The sequence below is a fragment of the Sorex araneus genome, chromosome 1, assembly GCF_027595985.1.
Source record: "Sorex araneus isolate mSorAra2 chromosome 1, mSorAra2.pri, whole genome shotgun sequence".
Taxonomy (NCBI): Eukaryota; Metazoa; Chordata; class Mammalia; order Eulipotyphla; family Soricidae; genus Sorex; species Sorex araneus.
Genome location: NC_073302.1, coordinates 302,168,169 through 302,186,344, shown reverse-complemented (window position 1 = coordinate 302,186,344; position 18,176 = coordinate 302,168,169). Strand labels below are relative to the sequence as shown.

General features: G+C 47.4%; 1 protein-coding gene across 1 annotated transcript in view; it reads right to left on the bottom strand.

Moving 5' to 3' along the window:
* The window catches only part of ENPP6 (ectonucleotide pyrophosphatase/phosphodiesterase 6), a 104,511-nt gene extending 86,761 nt beyond the window's left edge, over positions 1-17,750 (bottom strand). The window contains exon 1 of the mRNA XM_004614723.2: positions 17,451-17,750. Within this exon, the coding sequence (XP_004614780.1) occupies positions 17,451-17,694 (244 nt within the window). The 5' untranslated portion in view covers positions 17,695-17,750. The remainder of the gene's footprint in view (positions 1-17,450) is intronic.
* Positions 17,751-18,176: the final 426 nt, after the last annotated feature.

Below are 18,176 nucleotides of genomic sequence, written 5' to 3'. Positions count from 1 at the left end.
GATATCCAAAGAAAACACTCAGGAATGGCTCCGCCACCCCTGAACGGCCATTATACCAGAGGCACAGAAACCCAGAGGCTGCTGGCAGCTACACTCGTGGACTTTGAACTAAACTATGGTCCCATGCAGCCCCGGGAGGAAAAGGGTTTTTGTCCCCATCCTTTTCCCCTCTCGGCAGCATGGCGACCACCACCGTTTAGTGCCAATTGGACAGAGAGTTAGGAGCTTGCAATGATGAGATGCATGGGGAATCTTGCAATGGGGGTGGTGTGGGGGCATAACTGGCCCTGCTTCCTGCCCAAATGAGACCCCAGTGGCCTCCCACGAACAGATCCCCCACTCCTGAACAGCCATGATCCCAGAGGCACACAAACCAATCTTGGAATGGCAGAAATACCTTTGGTCTTAATACCAGAATCCCAAAGCTGGGCAGCCAATTTCACAACCGTGCAACATCATATGCTCATTGTTATCAACAATAGAAAGCGTACGATCTAATGATGCCATTCTGACAGGTCTGACTGGGGGGGGGGGCGGGGAACTCCAAATAATTATAGTGAGTTTTCAGTCAAAAATTGAATGTTATCATAGCAATGAGAGAGTTAATTGAAAACCACCTGCCACACAGGCAGAGGGGGAGAGGGAGGGAGGGAGGGTGTCTGGGGTTCTTGGTGGTGGATCATGTGCACTGGTAAAGGGATGGGTGTTTGATCATTGTATGACTGAGACTTGATCCTGAAAGCCCTGTAACTGTTCTCATGGTGTCTCAATTAAAAAGCATAAAATAAAAAAAGAATAAATATATAAGCACATACAAAAAATAATTAAAAAAATAAAATGGCACACTCTGAGCTGTGCCTTTCATCTTTCCTTTTTTTTTTTTTTGCCTTTATTTTATTGGGGCCACACCCAGCTGTGCTCCAGGGTTACTCCCTGCTTCTTTTTATAAAGATGTTTCCTCATAGCATTGTCACTGCTAGACATGCCACATTTCATGTCACTGCCGGACAGGAAATGCACTCCATGAGAATAGAAACTACTCCCTCTCTTGTCCTTGTGTCTCCATGCCTGGAAGGGAAATTTCCAAACTCTTAGAAAACAGTGGCACCCACTGTCTTTTGAAGTCAGCATCTGATGGCATTCTAGCATGTCCCTAGGGAAGACGCTTTGAGACTGTATAGCAATGCTTGCAGGAGCCAGATGCTGCAGATGCTGCTCTAGCATCGAGAACCTCAGCACTGTTCACCACCTCCATGCCTGAATCAAAATTAATTCAAGGAAACCAGATATTCAGGAAGGGGCCCCTGGCAATGAGTGTCTGGAAGAAGATTTGAAGGGAATAAAATAATTCTGTTGCCCATTCTTTTGCCAGCTTCAAATTATGATGGTCAGACCCTTCTTTAAGATGCAGGAACTGAGGCCTGATAAAAACTCTGATACCAGCACCAGCCCACAGAATGTGGGACTCCCCTCAGGAGAGGGGAAATGGTGGCACCGTGCCACCCCGGATGGGGAAAGGTGTTTGTTCCTTCCACCTTTTCCCTCTGGCAGCGCGGTGGCCACCACCTTTTCAGAGCCTATCAGACAGCCATATATGAGACTGTGGTGACGAGACTGGGGCCTCATGGGATGGGGTGGTGGAACTGGCCCCTTACCCTGCCCAGACGAGGCCCTGAGTCGCCATCTACAAACAGCTCCTCTGGCTCCTAAATGGTCATGATCCCAGAGGAATACAGACCAATCTCGGAATCCAGTGGCTTTTGGCAGAAATCCCTCCAGACTTATCACTAAAATATCAGAAATACAAAATATGCATCATATACATCATATGCTCTTAATAACCAGCAATAAAAAACAAATTATCTAATGATGCCTTTTTGGCAGGTCTGATTGTTGGGGGAAATTCCAAATAATAATGGTGGGTCTTTTGTCTAAATATTGAATGTGATCAAAGTGGAGAGAGAGTAAAGTGGAAATCATCTGCCACACAGGCAGGGGGAGGGGTGGGATGAGGGGTATACTGGGGTTCTTGGTGGTGAAAAATGTGCACTGGTGAAGGAATGGGTGTTTGATCATTGTATGACTGAGACTTAAACTGGAAATCTTTGTTAAAAAAAAAAGAATGCAGGAAAAAAAAGGGAGAGAGAAATTTGAAAGACCCAAAGCTGAAAGTCCATTTATTTTGACAATGCCTTAGAGATGGAGGACTTTTATCTGCTTAAGAAGCTTCAAGCTGGAGAATTTTGAAAACTTCCCATAAAACCAACTTTTCAAAAGCCAGTACAGAGCATTCCAATTCTGGATTAACCTGAATGCCAACTTGGTGTGAGGAATCCCATTCTGTAACTCTATAGGGTTCCCTCTTCTTTCATATTCCCTAAAATATGGAAATGTACTTTTCATCTTAATATCTGTAACATTAAGATATTCTATTTGATATAACGACAGGAGCCTTGTCCCCAGGTGGAGATGGCCACTGGCCCCTGTCACCAATCCCTGTCCCATGGCACTCACTTCCCTCTGACAGTTGGTTGTTGGAGGTTTAAGAAGTTCCTTACAGGAGCTTATGTCTCTTGTGCTAAGTCACTTCAAGTAACATGAAGAAGCTTTCTCTTCAAGGAGACTAATTCAGGAAAGAGGTCATGGAACCCCTGAGCTGAATAAGCCCAGTGGTCTGCTTTTCTTTTTGTGTTTAGGTTTCATTTCTAGGAGTCAAGAGTTCATTTATATGGCATCAGAAGCCATTCTCAGTGGTGTCTTTGTAAAAACATGAACTAATATTGGCTTCTGCAGGCTGACTTCCAAGACACACAAAGCATGCATTCCCTTGAATACCAGCTCCACGATATTTAATGAAATAAAACATTGCCCAAAATTCTTGCTCCAAGAAAAGTAGGTCATTTTTTTCATCAACTGCACCGGTGACACCTCCTAATGAAGCCTCCAGCCCCAGGGACCCAGGGTCTCTTGTGTCATTGCCAGATCCCAGGTGAGAAGCTGCAAGCCTGAATTGGCCTTGCTGATGTGGGGTAGGGGGAAGGAGGTTGCTGAAGGCCTGGGCATCTCTGACCTGAACCACAGACAAACATACTTTGGAAGAGTATTGCTGGGTCAACGGGAGCTCAATTTCTAATTTTTTGAGAAACACCCATATTGTTTTCCAAAAGGGCTGAACCAGTCGGCATTCCCACCAGCAGTAAAGGAGAGTTAGAGAAGGAACCACCAAGCAAAGGACGCTTGGAGGGCTTGCTCGGGATGAGAGATGTGTGCTGAAAGTAGACTTTAGACAGAATATGCTGGCTTCTTAATACCTGTATTGCAAACCATAACACCCAAAGGAGAGAGAGTAAAAGGGAATGTGCCTGCCACAGATGCGGGGGAGGGGATGGGGTGGACGTGGCGGGAGGGATACTAGGAACATTGGTAGTGGAGAATGGGCACTGGTGGAGGGATGGGTACTCGACCATTGTATGACTGAAACGTAATCACAAACGTGTGTAAGTCTATAATTGCATCTCACAGTGTTTCATTAAAATATTAAAAAAAAATACTTTGGAAGAAACCAAAAAGGGCTCAGAAAAAATCAACTGTAGACGAGAGGCCCAAGGGCAGCAGGAGAAGGTCTGGATAGGGACAAAGGAAGTAGGCAGGGCAAGGAATAGGGCCCTGAAGGAAATGAATTATCTGTTTAGAAATCTATTTAGAATGTCATGAAAGTGGCCTAGGGGTACCTGATGACCTGGACCTGGATCCAGACACCATAAGAGAATCATCTCAGCATCCCCTCCCTGTTTTAATGGCCCACAGTTTGGGGACATAACAAAGAAATGCTTTGGGTCATATCCCTCGTCTCACCCTGCCTATTCCCCTTTGTCCCTACCTCTTTGTCTCCTTATGTGATAGAAGGAGTATGGATTTCCAAGTACATGGCAGGCTCCGAAAAACCATCACCAAAGAGATCTAGAAAGATGGGAATGGGGGCAACTGAACCAGGGTCTACAGTGTGCAAGCAAATACCTTACCTCCTATACTATCTCTCCTACCTCAAGTCTTTCAACATCTCATTTCCTGGAATCCCCATCCATGACCAGAGGTGGTCCTGTCTGCTGTTTGATGGGCTGAGGCTTAGAACCAGTGACTCTGGGTGTACTGGGAAAGTGAATTGGAGTTGAAATCCTAACCAGTTCTCCACTGAAGTGTTCTGACATAACTCCCACGGGGGAAAAAAATAATCCGTGGTCCTTTTGCTCCAGTTCCTATCAGGAAAGTAAGTTCTTAGCAGCTAAAACAAGCAGTTATGCACACCCCAATTGCCTATTCACCATGCCTTTCCCTCTGTTTGAACTCTCTGTACCTATGCACCCAGCTAGAATCCCTTACACCCACCAACCTCATCTCGGGTTCCCAGGGTTACTGGCATCTGGAAGCCACAGAATGCCTTCTCCCACCTTTCTACTTTAACATTCCCCGGGGGGTCACCTAAGATATAGATGGGCTCCCCAAACTGTTTAGACAGACCCCACTCTGAGGTCTCCACTGATCCTCTGACCGTGCACTTGCTAATAAAACTAGGCTTTGCTCTTGTCTAAAGGTCTCGCTCCTTGATGAATTCTTTTACCAGCCCACCAATAAAGTTACATAGAAGGGCACCTCCATAACCCCTTCGCTCTTGCTCCCACCAGGGTCTTTCTGCCATCACCCTTTTCCCCGCATGACCCAACATGGGGCAGGAACCAGCAGGGGGTAGAGTTTATTCCACAGCTTTTCCCACCCTCTAAATTAAACTTTCTGAGAGGTGAGAAGACAATCAGTCGCAAAGCACATGATATGAATTTCAGGCCTGGGTTTCTAATTGCAACCATGCTGCCGCCATGAAAAACAGTGCATGTGGCCACATGTGTCCAAGGCCACAGGGTCAGGAGGCTGCCACAACCAGAACAAGAACCCATGTTTCCTACTTCCACCCACTGGCAGCACATGGACATCATCAAGGGACAGAGAAACCCCCCACCCCAACACCCCGGGGGTGGAGGGGGGCGGTGGGGAAGGGCCTGATGCGGTGAATGAATTAGTAAGGGAATCCACAGGCAGCCAGAAGTAACACTCTCCTCTCGCGGGAAGTGGAACCCTCGAGAGACCGGAAGTGAAACGCTCGCGTAGCCAGAAGTGGACCTCGCACACGGCCTGAAGTAAAGCTGGAGCGTGGACTGGAGTTGGGATGTTCGGGTTTCCTGAGGAACTGAGGAAACATAGACTGTATAACGGCTACAGAAAGCATGAGGACACCTGGTCTGACACAAACATCGCCTCTGCTTTTCACGTTCTGAGGAGATCCGTATTCACCCGCTGACCGCAAAACCACCTAGCGGGGAGTCCGGCCGTTGGGGATTGCTTGGCCCGCAAGCCGCGTTGCCCAGGAACTGTCACTGAGGGAAACACTTGCACATTAAGTTGGGAATGACTCCGATGCCTCAACCTGGAAACTCTCGGGAATTAAAAAAAAAAAAGTTGCTAGACGAGAGCACCGGGTTACTCGTCCGTCTGGAATGTGAAGCCAAAGCGTTTTCAGTGAGGTGTCCACTTGCCTCTTAAAATGCTTGACATGGCTTGCAAATGCGCTCCTCAGACCTGTCGCGGTTCCCTGAATGCTTTTCTGGCTGGCTGTGGAATGACTTGGGGAAGAAGACTGCGGAGACCATCATGGACCTGTAAAGGGGGTCCTTGCCGCCCATTAGGATTGCCACTCTGCCAGCACTTTGGGTGGGTTGGCTGTGGGGATTCCCTTTCTATTAGAAGTTGAGGGTACAAGGGGACAGGGAACGGCTTCAAAGGCAACGGGCTGAATATTAATGACACAGCAGTTTTCAAGTCACTTTAAAGCCAGCATACAAAGAGGCCATTTATCGAGTTTTTCCTCAGCATCAGGGCCAGAGTCTGTTGATTTGGGACGGAGGATGACATGGCTCCTGCCCTCGTGGGGACTACCAGGCCCTCCCAGCAACCCCAGAATGAAGGACAATCAGAAGCGTTGAGTCCAGAACTGCACAGAGGCGGTCAGGGGGTCACAGACCCAGATGTGGCACATGAAAAAGGAGCCTGTTTCTACCCGTTCTCACCACAGCTCAGCCCTGGGCCTCTAGGATAAGCAGTTGAGTGTCTGAGGTTGAATCCTCTCCTTTATACTTGGGCCCAGAAGTGTTCATTGTAGGGCATTGTCTATTGAGAGGCACAATGGAAGATTTACAACTGCATTTCACTGTCCATGAGGTGGCTTCCTCTGGAAGAAGCCTGGAAGGGCAGCATGGCACACACTGTGGTGTCTGTGTGTCCAGCCTCCTGCCATGTGCTTAACACAGCTCCAAGGTCACTGTCTGAGGACCAGACACAGCCTGGTGCCAGGGCAGCTGCCCCACCCCACCCCCCAGCAGCTCTCTTAAAAACAGGAAGGATAAGGCTGCAAGACGTTCTCAGAGGAGTGTGAGGTTTCCTACACCTGTTCCCACGACAAGTGGAGCTCTGTGGTTTTGAACCGGGCAGTCCCTCTCTGCCTTGGTTCTCTCATCTGTCAAATGAAGCTATGCTGACCTTGTGGGAATTGAGTTAGAAGATGATTACCACCCATACCTAACCAAGGTGCACCATATCGGTGACATTTGAGAAATGGCCATTCTGACCCCTGCTTGGTGCATCTAGTCAAAAGGAATAACCAGTGTTGCTGCAATGTAGGTCATATGTTGGGTTCTCAGCTCTGCCCCCTGGAGGTGGTGTGAAGCAAATGCTGGAGGGTGGATGGGGACACAAGTGTGATGTTCTGGTCCGAATTTACTCATTTCCTGTCTAAGAAACTTCAAACAAGACACCTACGTACTCCCTCTAGACTTAATTCTGTCATCTGCAAAAACAACCCTTACATAATTCCATAGATGATTCTGGGAATCAGTGTAGGTCTCAAGATTAGAAAGGAAAAAGTAGCTCTTACTATCATCAGGAAACATGCGTGTTCAAGTCTTCATGCTTGCAGAAGCTCCCGAGGAATCCACAAAATATTATTAAATGAGTAAATCTGATCCACATTCCACCACCGCTGCCATGTAAGCTTACTGCCCAGTTAAATATTCTGGATATTCTGGATCGCTCAACATCTCTAAACTCTACAGTACTAACATCCCAGTAGGAGTACACCAGATTGGATGGGAATGTAATGTAGAAGCCAACTAAGCTCAACTCACAAAAATATTAACACCGAAGGACTCAGGTAGCAACAACAGCTTAATAAAGCCTCAGACAAGGGCTTCGTATCCCCATGGTGAATACAACAATTTTAACAAATTTTCTTTCACTGAAGTATTTTTTGATAATTCTATTCGCCTTCTAATGGTCTAGTGGTAGCAAGCAATATAAAATAAATTATCTGGGGCTGCTATAGAGCAGGCTTATAGGGTGGTTGGAAAAAGAGGGAAAGTGGTGGAGAGACCATCACAGTGATAGTGGTATTGGGATTGGAATATCAAATGCCTGTAACAAATGCACTGTGAACACCTTTGTAAACCATCGGGTTTAAATAAAGTGGGGGAAAATGAATGAATTCATTAAGCAGCCAGATGCAAGATAACACTACCATGTTAATTTTAATACCATGCAAAAATGAACTAAAGAGCATAATTCCATTCACCAGCACTTTGAAAAGAATAAAATTCAAAGAAATATTTGATAAAGTAAATGTAACACTTAAACACTAAAAACTCTGAACTATTTCAGAAAGAATTTGGAACCCAAATTAATGAATACCATGCTTATGGATAAGAAAAATTAATATTATTAAGATTATAGTACTTCCTGAATTATTTAATAACTGTTATTAATATCTGTTTAGTATCTGTTGAAGACCTCCGGAACCCAGCCACAGCCATGCTCAAGGCCACACTCCACATGTTCGGACAAGTCTCACGCATAAAGGAACAGGCAGAGGAAAACAGGTGTGCGGGACCCAGGGCCAAGATCTCTAAGGCTGCTCGAATCGGAACTGGGCCTCTTCCACCCAGATCCCCCATTTTTCAGTAGCTAGAGAGTCACATCCAGAAACTGCCCCCAGCACCATGTCATCCCATCAACAGCCAACATCCAGAGACTATAAAACCAAGTTCCCGGTTTATACATCTAATGGCCTAACTCCCTCTTGAAGAACCTGACAAGCTACTGAGAGTCTATTGCCCACATGGGAGAGCCTGGCATGCTCCCTGTGGCATATTCATATCGCAAATACAGTAAAATATATATACATACTTCTCAGAGAGCCTGGCAAGCTACTGAGAGGATCCCGCCTGCACGGCAGAGCCTGGCAAGCTACCTGTGGCGTATTCAATATGCCAAAAACAGTAACGATAGGTCTCATTACCCTGACCCTGGAATAGCCTCCAATCGTTGGGAAAGATGAGTAAGGAGAGGTTACTAAAATCTCAGGGCTGGGTCTGAAGCGATAGCACAGCAGGTAGAGCCTTTGCCTTGCATGCGACCAACCCGGGTTTGATTCCTAGCATCCCATATGGTCCCCTTAGCACTGCCAGGGGTGATTCCTGAGTGCATAGCCAGGAGTAACCCCTGTGCATCGCCAGGTGTGATCCCAAAAAAGCAAAAAATAACACTAAAATCTCAGGGCTGAGTGTAATAGAGGTGTTACTGGTGCCCGCTCGAGTAAATCGATGAACAATGGGATGACAGTGATACAGTGATATTAAATAAGAAAAGTTAATAAATAATAATCACATTTTGGGGGCATCATATCCGGCAATGCTCAGGGGTTATTCCTGGCTCTGCACTCAGCAATCACTCCTGACAGTGCTCAGGGGACCATATGGGATGCCAGGGATCGAACCCAGGTTGGCCACATGCAGGGCAAATACCCTACCTGCTGTACTATCACTCCTGCCCAGTAATCACAATTTTAAAAACATCACAATTCCTATCAACATCCTAGTTGGGTTTTCAAACTCCCCTCACAAAGATGATAAGCTTATTCTAAAACTCATTAGGAAACAAAATGACTCAAAATGACAAAATGATCTTTCAAAAGAAGTATAATCTATAAGCTGTATTTATAAGTTGTTTGACTTATAGATTGCTATTTCATACTACAAATCTATAGGTATCCAGGGGGCTGGAGCAATAGCACAGTGGGTAGGGCATTTGCCTTGCACGCAGCTGACCCGGGTTTGATTCCCAGCATCCAATATGGTCCCCTGAGCGCCGCCAGGAGTAATTCCTGAGTGCAGAGCCAGGAGTAACCCCTGTGCATGGCCGGATGTGACCCAAAAAGCAAAAAAAAAATAAATCTATAGGTATCCTGACATTGTGGTCCAAGTATAAAAAAAATTATACAGAACAATGTAATAAAACCTAAGAGTGTAGGAACAAGATCTATCATTTATGGTTAGTTGCTTTTCAACAAAAGTGTCATGAAAATTCTGTGGTAAAGGAACAATAGTCTTTTCGATGAATAATAGCACAGTAAGTACCTCACACTAATCATAAAAAATTAACCCAAAGTGAATCACAAACTTCAAAGAGCTGAAAGAAAACTGTTTCAGAAGGAAAAGCAGGAGAACATATTCACAATATTGTATTAGACAATTATTTCTAAGATCTGATGCAAAAAGTACACGTAGCAAGTGAAGAAACAATGATAAATAGAACCTCATCAACATTAAATGACAGTCACTGTCTGAGAAAAAAACTATTGTAATCATATATCCTGTAAATAATATACCCCAAAACAAAAGAACTCACAAAAACTAATAAAGTCAATTCCATTTTAAATGTGTGTCAACGGTAAATTAATAAAAGTAAATGATATTATAATTGATAAAATTATATAATTGTATTACACATTGCTTAAAATACATAATGAAATGTAAGTAGACATTTCTGCCCATATCTGCTATTGGCTTCATATGTAGGGTCTTCTGTGCCTGAAGGCAAATAAATACACTTGGCATTTTGAAGCTTCCTTCTGCTTTTTGCATTTCGTCATCCTGAATGTCCCGAGTGGGTGAGGGGATGAGGTTTGCATTGGATCTAGTGGGCCTTTTCACCTTTGCCTATCTTTGTTCATGTAGTCAGAGTGTCCAATTTTGCTCAGGCAAACACTTGCAAAGTGGCCTTTGAGAGCCCTACTCAGACGTCCCAAGAGTCATGCCATGGTTTGGGACAGGGCCAGCTGGCTAAGCTGCAAGAGAATAAGCCAGACTGGGAGTGACTGGAACCTGGAATTAGATCCACCCCAAAGCACAGTCAACTGTGGATCTGGGTGGGCCCAGGCTGGTTCAATGCGGGGGTGGCTTTGCTTGGGGCCTGGGAGGAGTTACTTCCTCGAAGGGGAAAAGCATCTGCAGGATTTTTCACCAGAATGTCTATTTAGGAGGTCAGCGTGGGCGGCCCTTTGTCCAGACGGGCCCACAGGGCCCCAATCCCTCTCTGTCTTGTTGCCTCAGTCGTAGCTAAAGACGGGAGGAGGTGGGTCAGTTCCCACTAAATTTGCACTGAGACCCGAATGTTACACACCAGATGGAGGTGGTGTGGGGAGAGGGGTCTGAACCTGCCCCACCGCCTCCTCACCTGGGAGACGGTGAACACAGCAGCCCTGCTCACAGGGCTTTAAAATGTCAGCATAGCACAAGGGTTAAGACGCTTATCCTTGACTTGGCCAAACTGAATTTGAATCCCTGGCACTCTATAGTGTTTCCTGAACATTATAAGCCCTGAGCACCTCCAACTGTGGCCCCCAAACCCACCACATAAAATGAAATCGAACACAAACATGCTGACTCAAGCTCACCCTGAATTAACCATCGAGGATATAGCAGGTACTTGAGAGACACAACCGTTACTCAGTTTTACCCAAACTTCCAGAAGCCCTGGATGGATTCGAAAGGTCCTGCCAATCCACCAGCCCGAGAAGTGAGGTATCAGAACTCCCCCAAGCTCCAGAGACTGCAGGGGCTCCGTGGAGGATGGGGCAAATGCTGCAAAGTGAGGGTTCGCTGGTGTTAAGAAAGCTTGCTTAAGGGTCAGAGAGATGGTCCAGAGGGTAGTAGGGCGCCTGCCTTGCATGCAGCCGACCTGGGTTCCATCCCCCACAACCCATCTGGCCCTCCATGCCCGCCAGGAGTTATCCCTAAGCAGAGCCAGGAGTAAGCCCTGAACATCACCAAGCACAGCCCCCAAAACAAAATAAATAAGCTTGCTTCAGCTGTCTTAACTACCCCCCACAACCATTCTTCTTTGGGCAGGGATTTCCAAATGCATCTCCAGGTTACAGGCACCCTGATGAAAGCTAGAGTGGGCGACCAGATGGGGACAGCTAGGAAGGTGCTTCCAGCCCATGGCCGGCAGGCGGTGGCAGAGAGCAGGGAACCCGCACCAGCTGGGCACCTGAGGTCTTCTCTGGGCCAAGCAGTTCCAGCAGCAGGAACAAAAAGTTCAGGTCAAGTTCAAAGGTGCTCTGTGGCCAGTGGCCCAGAAGAAGAGGCCAAAGGAAGGGTGTGGGGATGAGGCCAGGAGTGGCCAGGGCCTGGAGAGTTCAGCTTTCCTTGGAAGGTCTGCACAGCCTGAAAACGCTTCCCAAGGCCCCCAGGCCGCCTCTGGTGAAAAACAGGACTGGTTTGGGCAAGCAGGAGCACAGCGCGAGGAGGAGTCTAAATTAGGAAGCTGGCAAGGTGAGCAAAAACCCGTCTGAGCAAGAACCTGGCAGCCTGGGAGGTCATGTCCAAACCACTGGCAATGGACAACTATTTTTTTTGTTGTTGTTTGGGGGTATCCCCTGGCTGTGCTCAGGGCTCACTCCTAGCTTTGTGCTCAGGGCTCACTCCTGGCTCTGTGCTCTGGGATCACTCTTGGTAGGGCTCAGTAGACCACCTGGGGTGCCAGGGCTCGAACCAGGCTTGGCTGAGTGTAAAAAAAGTGCTCTACCCACTGTCCTATTGCTCCAGCCCCTGCCTTGGGGACTTCAAACCCTCCCTGGGCACATCCCCTAGAGAAAAAAAAATGAATTCTCCAGAAGACTAAGGGTGGAAGCTTTGAACCCAATTTCTCGTGAGTTTTCTGCACTGATTTTCTTGGGTCTAAATCATGGCAGATTTTGGTGTAAATCAGCAATTTTCTTAAAAGCAGGTGAGCCCTTACTTCAACCCAGGACCTCAGGCTCTGGAATTTGGGATCCTGGCTCCCTGGGGGAGATTTGTTATTCCCATTTTAGCAGTAGGAAACGTGTTTGGCTCCAGGGTAGTTTTGAGCGGTTAGCATAATTGATTTTTCTTTGATTCCAGCAGTGGATTAAAAAGCACTTTAAGGCAAACACCACCTGGCTCCTGGTCTGGACTTGGGTGAGCCTCTGCCTCTGGGTCCCTAGTGCCACACACAACCCTGCAGTCACACCAAATCAGCATCACCAATGGCTGTGTGACAACTGGGAGCAACCTCAAGGCCCACTGCTGACTTCCCTTACTGTCTACAGCCAAGCCCCTTGCTCCCAGCTCTATAGTTACACGTTTCTTAGTATTGTCCAGACGGTGATATACTGTACAGGAGACAGATTTTGGCATCGATGCATCGCCTGATACGTTATTTTCAGAAAATAGAACATTCTCGATGGAGTTCCCTGCAACTCAGGACATTTCTGGGCTACTTTTCCCAACTGCTTACCCAGAGATTTCAAGAATCACAAATAGGGGCTGGAGCCATAGTCCAGTGGGGAGGACACAGCATACCCGGGTTGGATCCCCAGCATCACAAATAGCTCCCCGAGCACTGCCAGGAATAATTCCTGAGTGCAGAGCCAAGAGAAACCCCTTTACATCGCTGGGTGTGACCCCCAAACAAAAAAATTTTAAAATGAATGTACTATAAAAAAGATTTACAAATAAGGACCAGAGAGACAGCGGAGGGGTTAAGGCCCTGGCCTTGCATGGAACCCTCCTTGGTTCAATCTGCTGCAGTGGTCATGGCTCCCAGATACTGTGCTAGGTGTGGTCCCTGAGCACAGAGACAGGAATAAGACCTGAGCACTGCCAGGTGTGGCCCAAAACCAAACAAAAATTATGAACCAATGCTGCCACTCTGCTTAGCCAAGTGAACCTGAGTTCTGCTGCCTCCAGCTACACACAGCGTGATCTTTCCCTGCACAGGACGCATCTCTCATCTGCAACGACACTTCACTGCTTTAAACCTCCCATAGGTCTAACCTACACTGACCCCAAAGGTGGTTAACACCTAAGAGACCCAAAGCGCAGCAGATTCAGACAGGAAGGATCCCAGCAGCCGGCCGTTTGGGTTGTGTTTTAACTAAAATTCAGTTAATCTACACCAACTCTTCTGACAGAGTGCTTAGGTGGCAAATAAGATGCACCCATGGGCGTCTCCATCAGAACGCATTCACTCGTGACAACAAATGGAAGAAAATTCTCTTTCCTGCAGCAGGCTGGGGAAGCAAACCCCATTGGATTTTTTTATATTCATCGGCACAGGTCTCCATAGCAAAGCACCACCAGCTGGCTTCATGGAGGGATAGTAAATGTGATTTCTGCCTGCTCTGAAGGCTGCAAGTTCAAGAACCAGGTGTCAGCCTGTTGATTTGTGCTGTGTCCTCTCCTCTTGGTGTCCAGACGGCTGGCCCCTTTCCCTGGGTTCCCAAGGGGGGCACTCCAGGGGCCTGTTTATTCCAAGTCCCCTTTTCTCTTTACTGGGGAACATGAGTAATTCTGGATTCAGGTCCTGCTCCAGAGCCCCCTTTTAATTTCATCACCTCTTCGTCAGACCTTATCTTCCAGGATGCTCTGTGGCCCTGGGGGGGTTGGGATTGAGGCTGGACTTGTGGGACACAATTCTTGCCTTGTCATAACTGAGATTGTCAGCAGGACTCTACTGTGTCTCTCCTCACATCGAGAGCAGGGCCCAAGACCCACTTGGACAAATCTGTCTGTCCCACGCAATCGTTTGATGGGTCTCCTTGATCACTATTGGAGCTGTGCTTTCTTTTGTCTTTGTGCAAATAGATTTTGGTGGAGAGGGGGAAAATCAGAGTGGGTCCTTGCTGAAGGCTGGGCTAGCTGATTTGCAGAGTTCCTAACAAAATCTGCTACTAGTCATGTCCTCTCACCACTCATTGGCATCCCTTGAAATTCTCTTTTCCAGAGAGTTTCGCTCATGTGCTTAAATTCTATATCAATGCCTCCCAAGAAGGGCTAGGAAGCATTTTTTTAAAATCCTCTATGCATCTATGCATTGCTACCTTTCTATGGAGCAGCCCCTGCAATCTTGGTCTAACTAAGACTTAGCTGCAGAGAGACTGAGGCCCAGGACAATGCGTCAGCTTGTCCAAAGGTTTTCTGAATAGTTTCAACTTTTCAAGACTCCAATATATCCCAGAGCTTAAGATCACAGGCACCAAGAGCTAAGAGATTGGAAGGGTCTCCCAGCAAAAATGGACCCAGCTAGGAAAACTTCAAGACATATTGTACTTGAAATGACAAAATTCAAAGAGAGTGACAAAAATACCTAAAGTAGCAAGAACCCCCCCCAAAAAAAGAATTTATGTACATAGGAAAGTCCCTAACATGTAAAACAAATCTATCAAACAAGACTCTGAAAGCGGAAGAAAATGGAAAGACACAGTACGAAAATATAATGAAATGAACATCTTGCCAAGAATACTCTATCCAGCTGGGTTATCATTCAGATTTGAGGAACAGCACAGAGCTTCATGGAAAAGCACCAGCTCAAGGAATTCATAACCTTGAAAACAGTTTTTCAAGAGGCATTAGAAGAGCTTCTTTAAAGGACAGGAGAAACATCCCATCGTGGCATTGAGTATGGCACTCACTAATGGTGCATATGGTTGTTTGCCCTATAATAGATTAAGAAGAAAGATTAAAAATTAATTACCACACGTTGTCTTTTATTGATTTATTTTCTGATAATTTTACTTGCCTTACTATTTTTACTGGACTGAGTAATATAAAATAAATGTTTACATACCTGCCAAGGGGGCAGGCTGGGGGATGGGAGGGAACCTGGGTATGTTGGTGGTGGGATTAAGTAACTCTATAATGAAAAATTTTGTTAATCACAGTGTCTTAATAAAAATAAATTTTAAGACTCCAGCCTAGTTCTGTTGATGCCAGAGAGACTTCTCTCCAAACCCCCCTCACTCTCCACTATGCAAAAAGTAACACCAAGAGCTTTATGTCATATGGTCAATAATTCATAAAGTGAGACAATCGGCTTTTTAAAATTCAAAGGAACCTTCAAACAATGCCTCAGCCTGGAGCGGTTGAACATGGGCTAAGGCACTTGATTTGTTTGCAGCCAACCCTGGCAACACATGGTCCCCTGAAGTCTGCCAAGAGCGATCCCATGCACAGAGCTGAAAGTATCCTCCAGCACCGCTGCATGACACCCCACCTTTCAAAGCCAACCCCAAAGCAAAAGACAACAACAAAAAAATACAGAGTAACTGTCAGTGCCAAAAAGATCTGGTGGGGCTGGAGCTAATACAGTAGGTATGTACTTGCCTTGCATGTACAGACCCAGGCTTGATCCCTGGCACTCCATATGGTTCCCTGAGCACCTATGGGATGCTGGGAATCGAACCTGAGTTGGCTGTGTACAAGGCAGAAGTCTTCCCCACTGCACTGGGGCCAACCCTGACTTTCTGTTGTTGTTCTTGTTGTTGTTTTGTTGTTGTTGTTGTTGTTCTTTAGTTGATCCTGGTTTATTTATTTATTTTGATTTTGGGGGTCCACCCAGCGATGCTCAGGGCTCACTGCTGGCTCTGCACTCAAGAATTACTTCTAGAGGTGCTTGGGGGACCATATGGGATGCTGAGGATTGAACCAGGTCAGTCAGTGCAAAGTAAATGCCCTACCCGCTGTGCTATCACTCCAGCACCCCCCCCCAACCCTGACTTTCTTAAGGCTGATTCTACTGCGGGCTGGCAAGGAGGGCATGTGGCAGCTGCCCCCTCAATGCGTTCAGGGGAGGCCCTGGAGACGCTGGAGCGGGCGACGCTGCGTGTGCACCGCACAAAGACGATCTGTGTGGCCGTCAGCAGCCCGGCTCAGCTTCCTGGGCAGCGTGACAGTGCCAAGGGCAGCCAGAGCCTTTTTTTTGTTCATCCTTCTTAAAGCAAAGACTCTGGTTGTTCGTCTGTTGGGGAAAATAAAACAACAGGAAACAAATTCCTCTGATTGTGAGCAGCTTGCCTTTTTTCCCTCCCTCTCCAAGCCTTCGCTTCTAATTCCCTAAAGTCTCCTTGACCGTTCCGCGGATGGCCTTTCTCTGAGACCCAAAGTTCCAGATTTCCATTCACGTTTCCAGACTCTCAGGTTCGGCGGGGGACCCACATGCCTGTCTCCTTCCTGCTTGCTTAAGTCAGAGCATTTTCCCTGTTCACCGAGCTCACCACAGGTCCTGCAGAGCCGCAGGAAGAGCGCATTCCTAAGTTTTTCCAAAATTCCTAACCTCTCCCTGGTCTTCACAAAGATTAACTGAAAAACAAGCAGGAGGCTGGAAAGCCACACTGAGGCACAGACAGGACCGATAAGATCAAAATTCTGGTTGACATTCCATGAGCGCAGGCAAAGTTCACCTTAAGATAAAAGCCAACGTCCCCACACTGAGCAAAGGAGAGGGTCGCTAGGTTTTTTTTAAATGCTCACTTTTTTGGGAGAGGTAGAGATTTGGGTCCCTCCCGGCAGTGCTCAGGAACTACTCTTGGCTCTGTGCTCAGGAGTCACTCCTGTCACTCACTACCCAGGAGAATCTATGCGGTGCCAAGGTTGAAGACTTAAAGATGGAAAGAGAAAATGCAGAAGAGTTTTCCCTCCTCCTTGTCAGTTGCCCTGGCCCAAAAAAGTGACAAGTGGCATTTCCAATTAGCACTGCAAGGCAAGACCCAGCCCTTCCCTCCCTCTCGCTGCCGTCTGGCACATACACACACAAACACACACACACACACACACACACACACACACACACACACACACTCCTGAATGACAGATGACCCGGAGCAAAGGGGCAGGAGGTATTAGGTGCAGACAACATCGGAAAGAACCTGTTGAACTTTGAAAACTTGAACTTAGAAAACAGGGGTTGGCTGGGATTTGTGCTCGTGAAACAAAGAACCACTTTCCCCGTCACCCATTCCTGTCATTCTCTGTCCTCCACAGAGAAAATCTGAAGAGGACCTGCAAGAAAAGTTTTTGCAGAACAACACACACACACACACACACACACACACACACACATACACACACACACACAATTTCTTCCCTATTCTTGGGCAACCGGAGGCAGAAGAGAGCCTGAGCATTCAGATCAGACACAGATGCGGGGTGTCTAACTGCCCCCGGTGCACGCCAGCCCTCCCCTGAGGACCCCGGAGAGCTGAGGGCACTCACCGGTCATGAGCGTGTAGTAGTTGGGGTAGGAGAGACTCGGGAAGTCTGGGGTCAGGTAATCCACTTTGACGCCCCTGCTCACAATCTCTCGGAACCCGGGCAAGGACTCCAGGGCCTCGTCGCTGATGTAGTCAGAGCGAAACCCATCCAGCAGAAACAACAGGAGCTTCCGGCCGCTGGCTGGGACCAGCTGCCCAGGAGTGAGCGCGAGGACCAGGAGGAGGGCCCGCAGCTTTGCTGCCATGCTGCCAGCAGCCTGCCAGAGAGCGCCCGGCTGGCACAGCCTGTCCCCTTGCAAAGACCCAGGATGGAGAATCCAGCTATTCTCTCTGCTGGGGGCTGGACCTTGCCTGCTGGCCTTCCTGAGCCAAGTTGACTTCCAGAATTTAAAGGTACAGGAGCCCCTTTTAAGCACATCTCTGCTCGCCCTCCCCTGGAACAACTGATATGGACGGCTTCAGGGGACCTGAATTCCCCAAGGGGCCAGAAGGAACATCTGGGGAGAGAGAGCGTGCAACCGACCTTTGGGGAGCCCACAGAGAGGGGGAGTTAGCCTGGCCTGGGCTCACCCTCAGGAGCAGTGCCCGCAGAGGGTGACCCTTTCATTTGCTGGCATCCCACATCCTGGCCTGGCTTAAACTCTCCCAGACTCTTCCGTCAACAACTCCGTAGCACATACCTCGAAACTCAGTACATGAGCAAGGCATGGATGCGGGCCCATGGTTC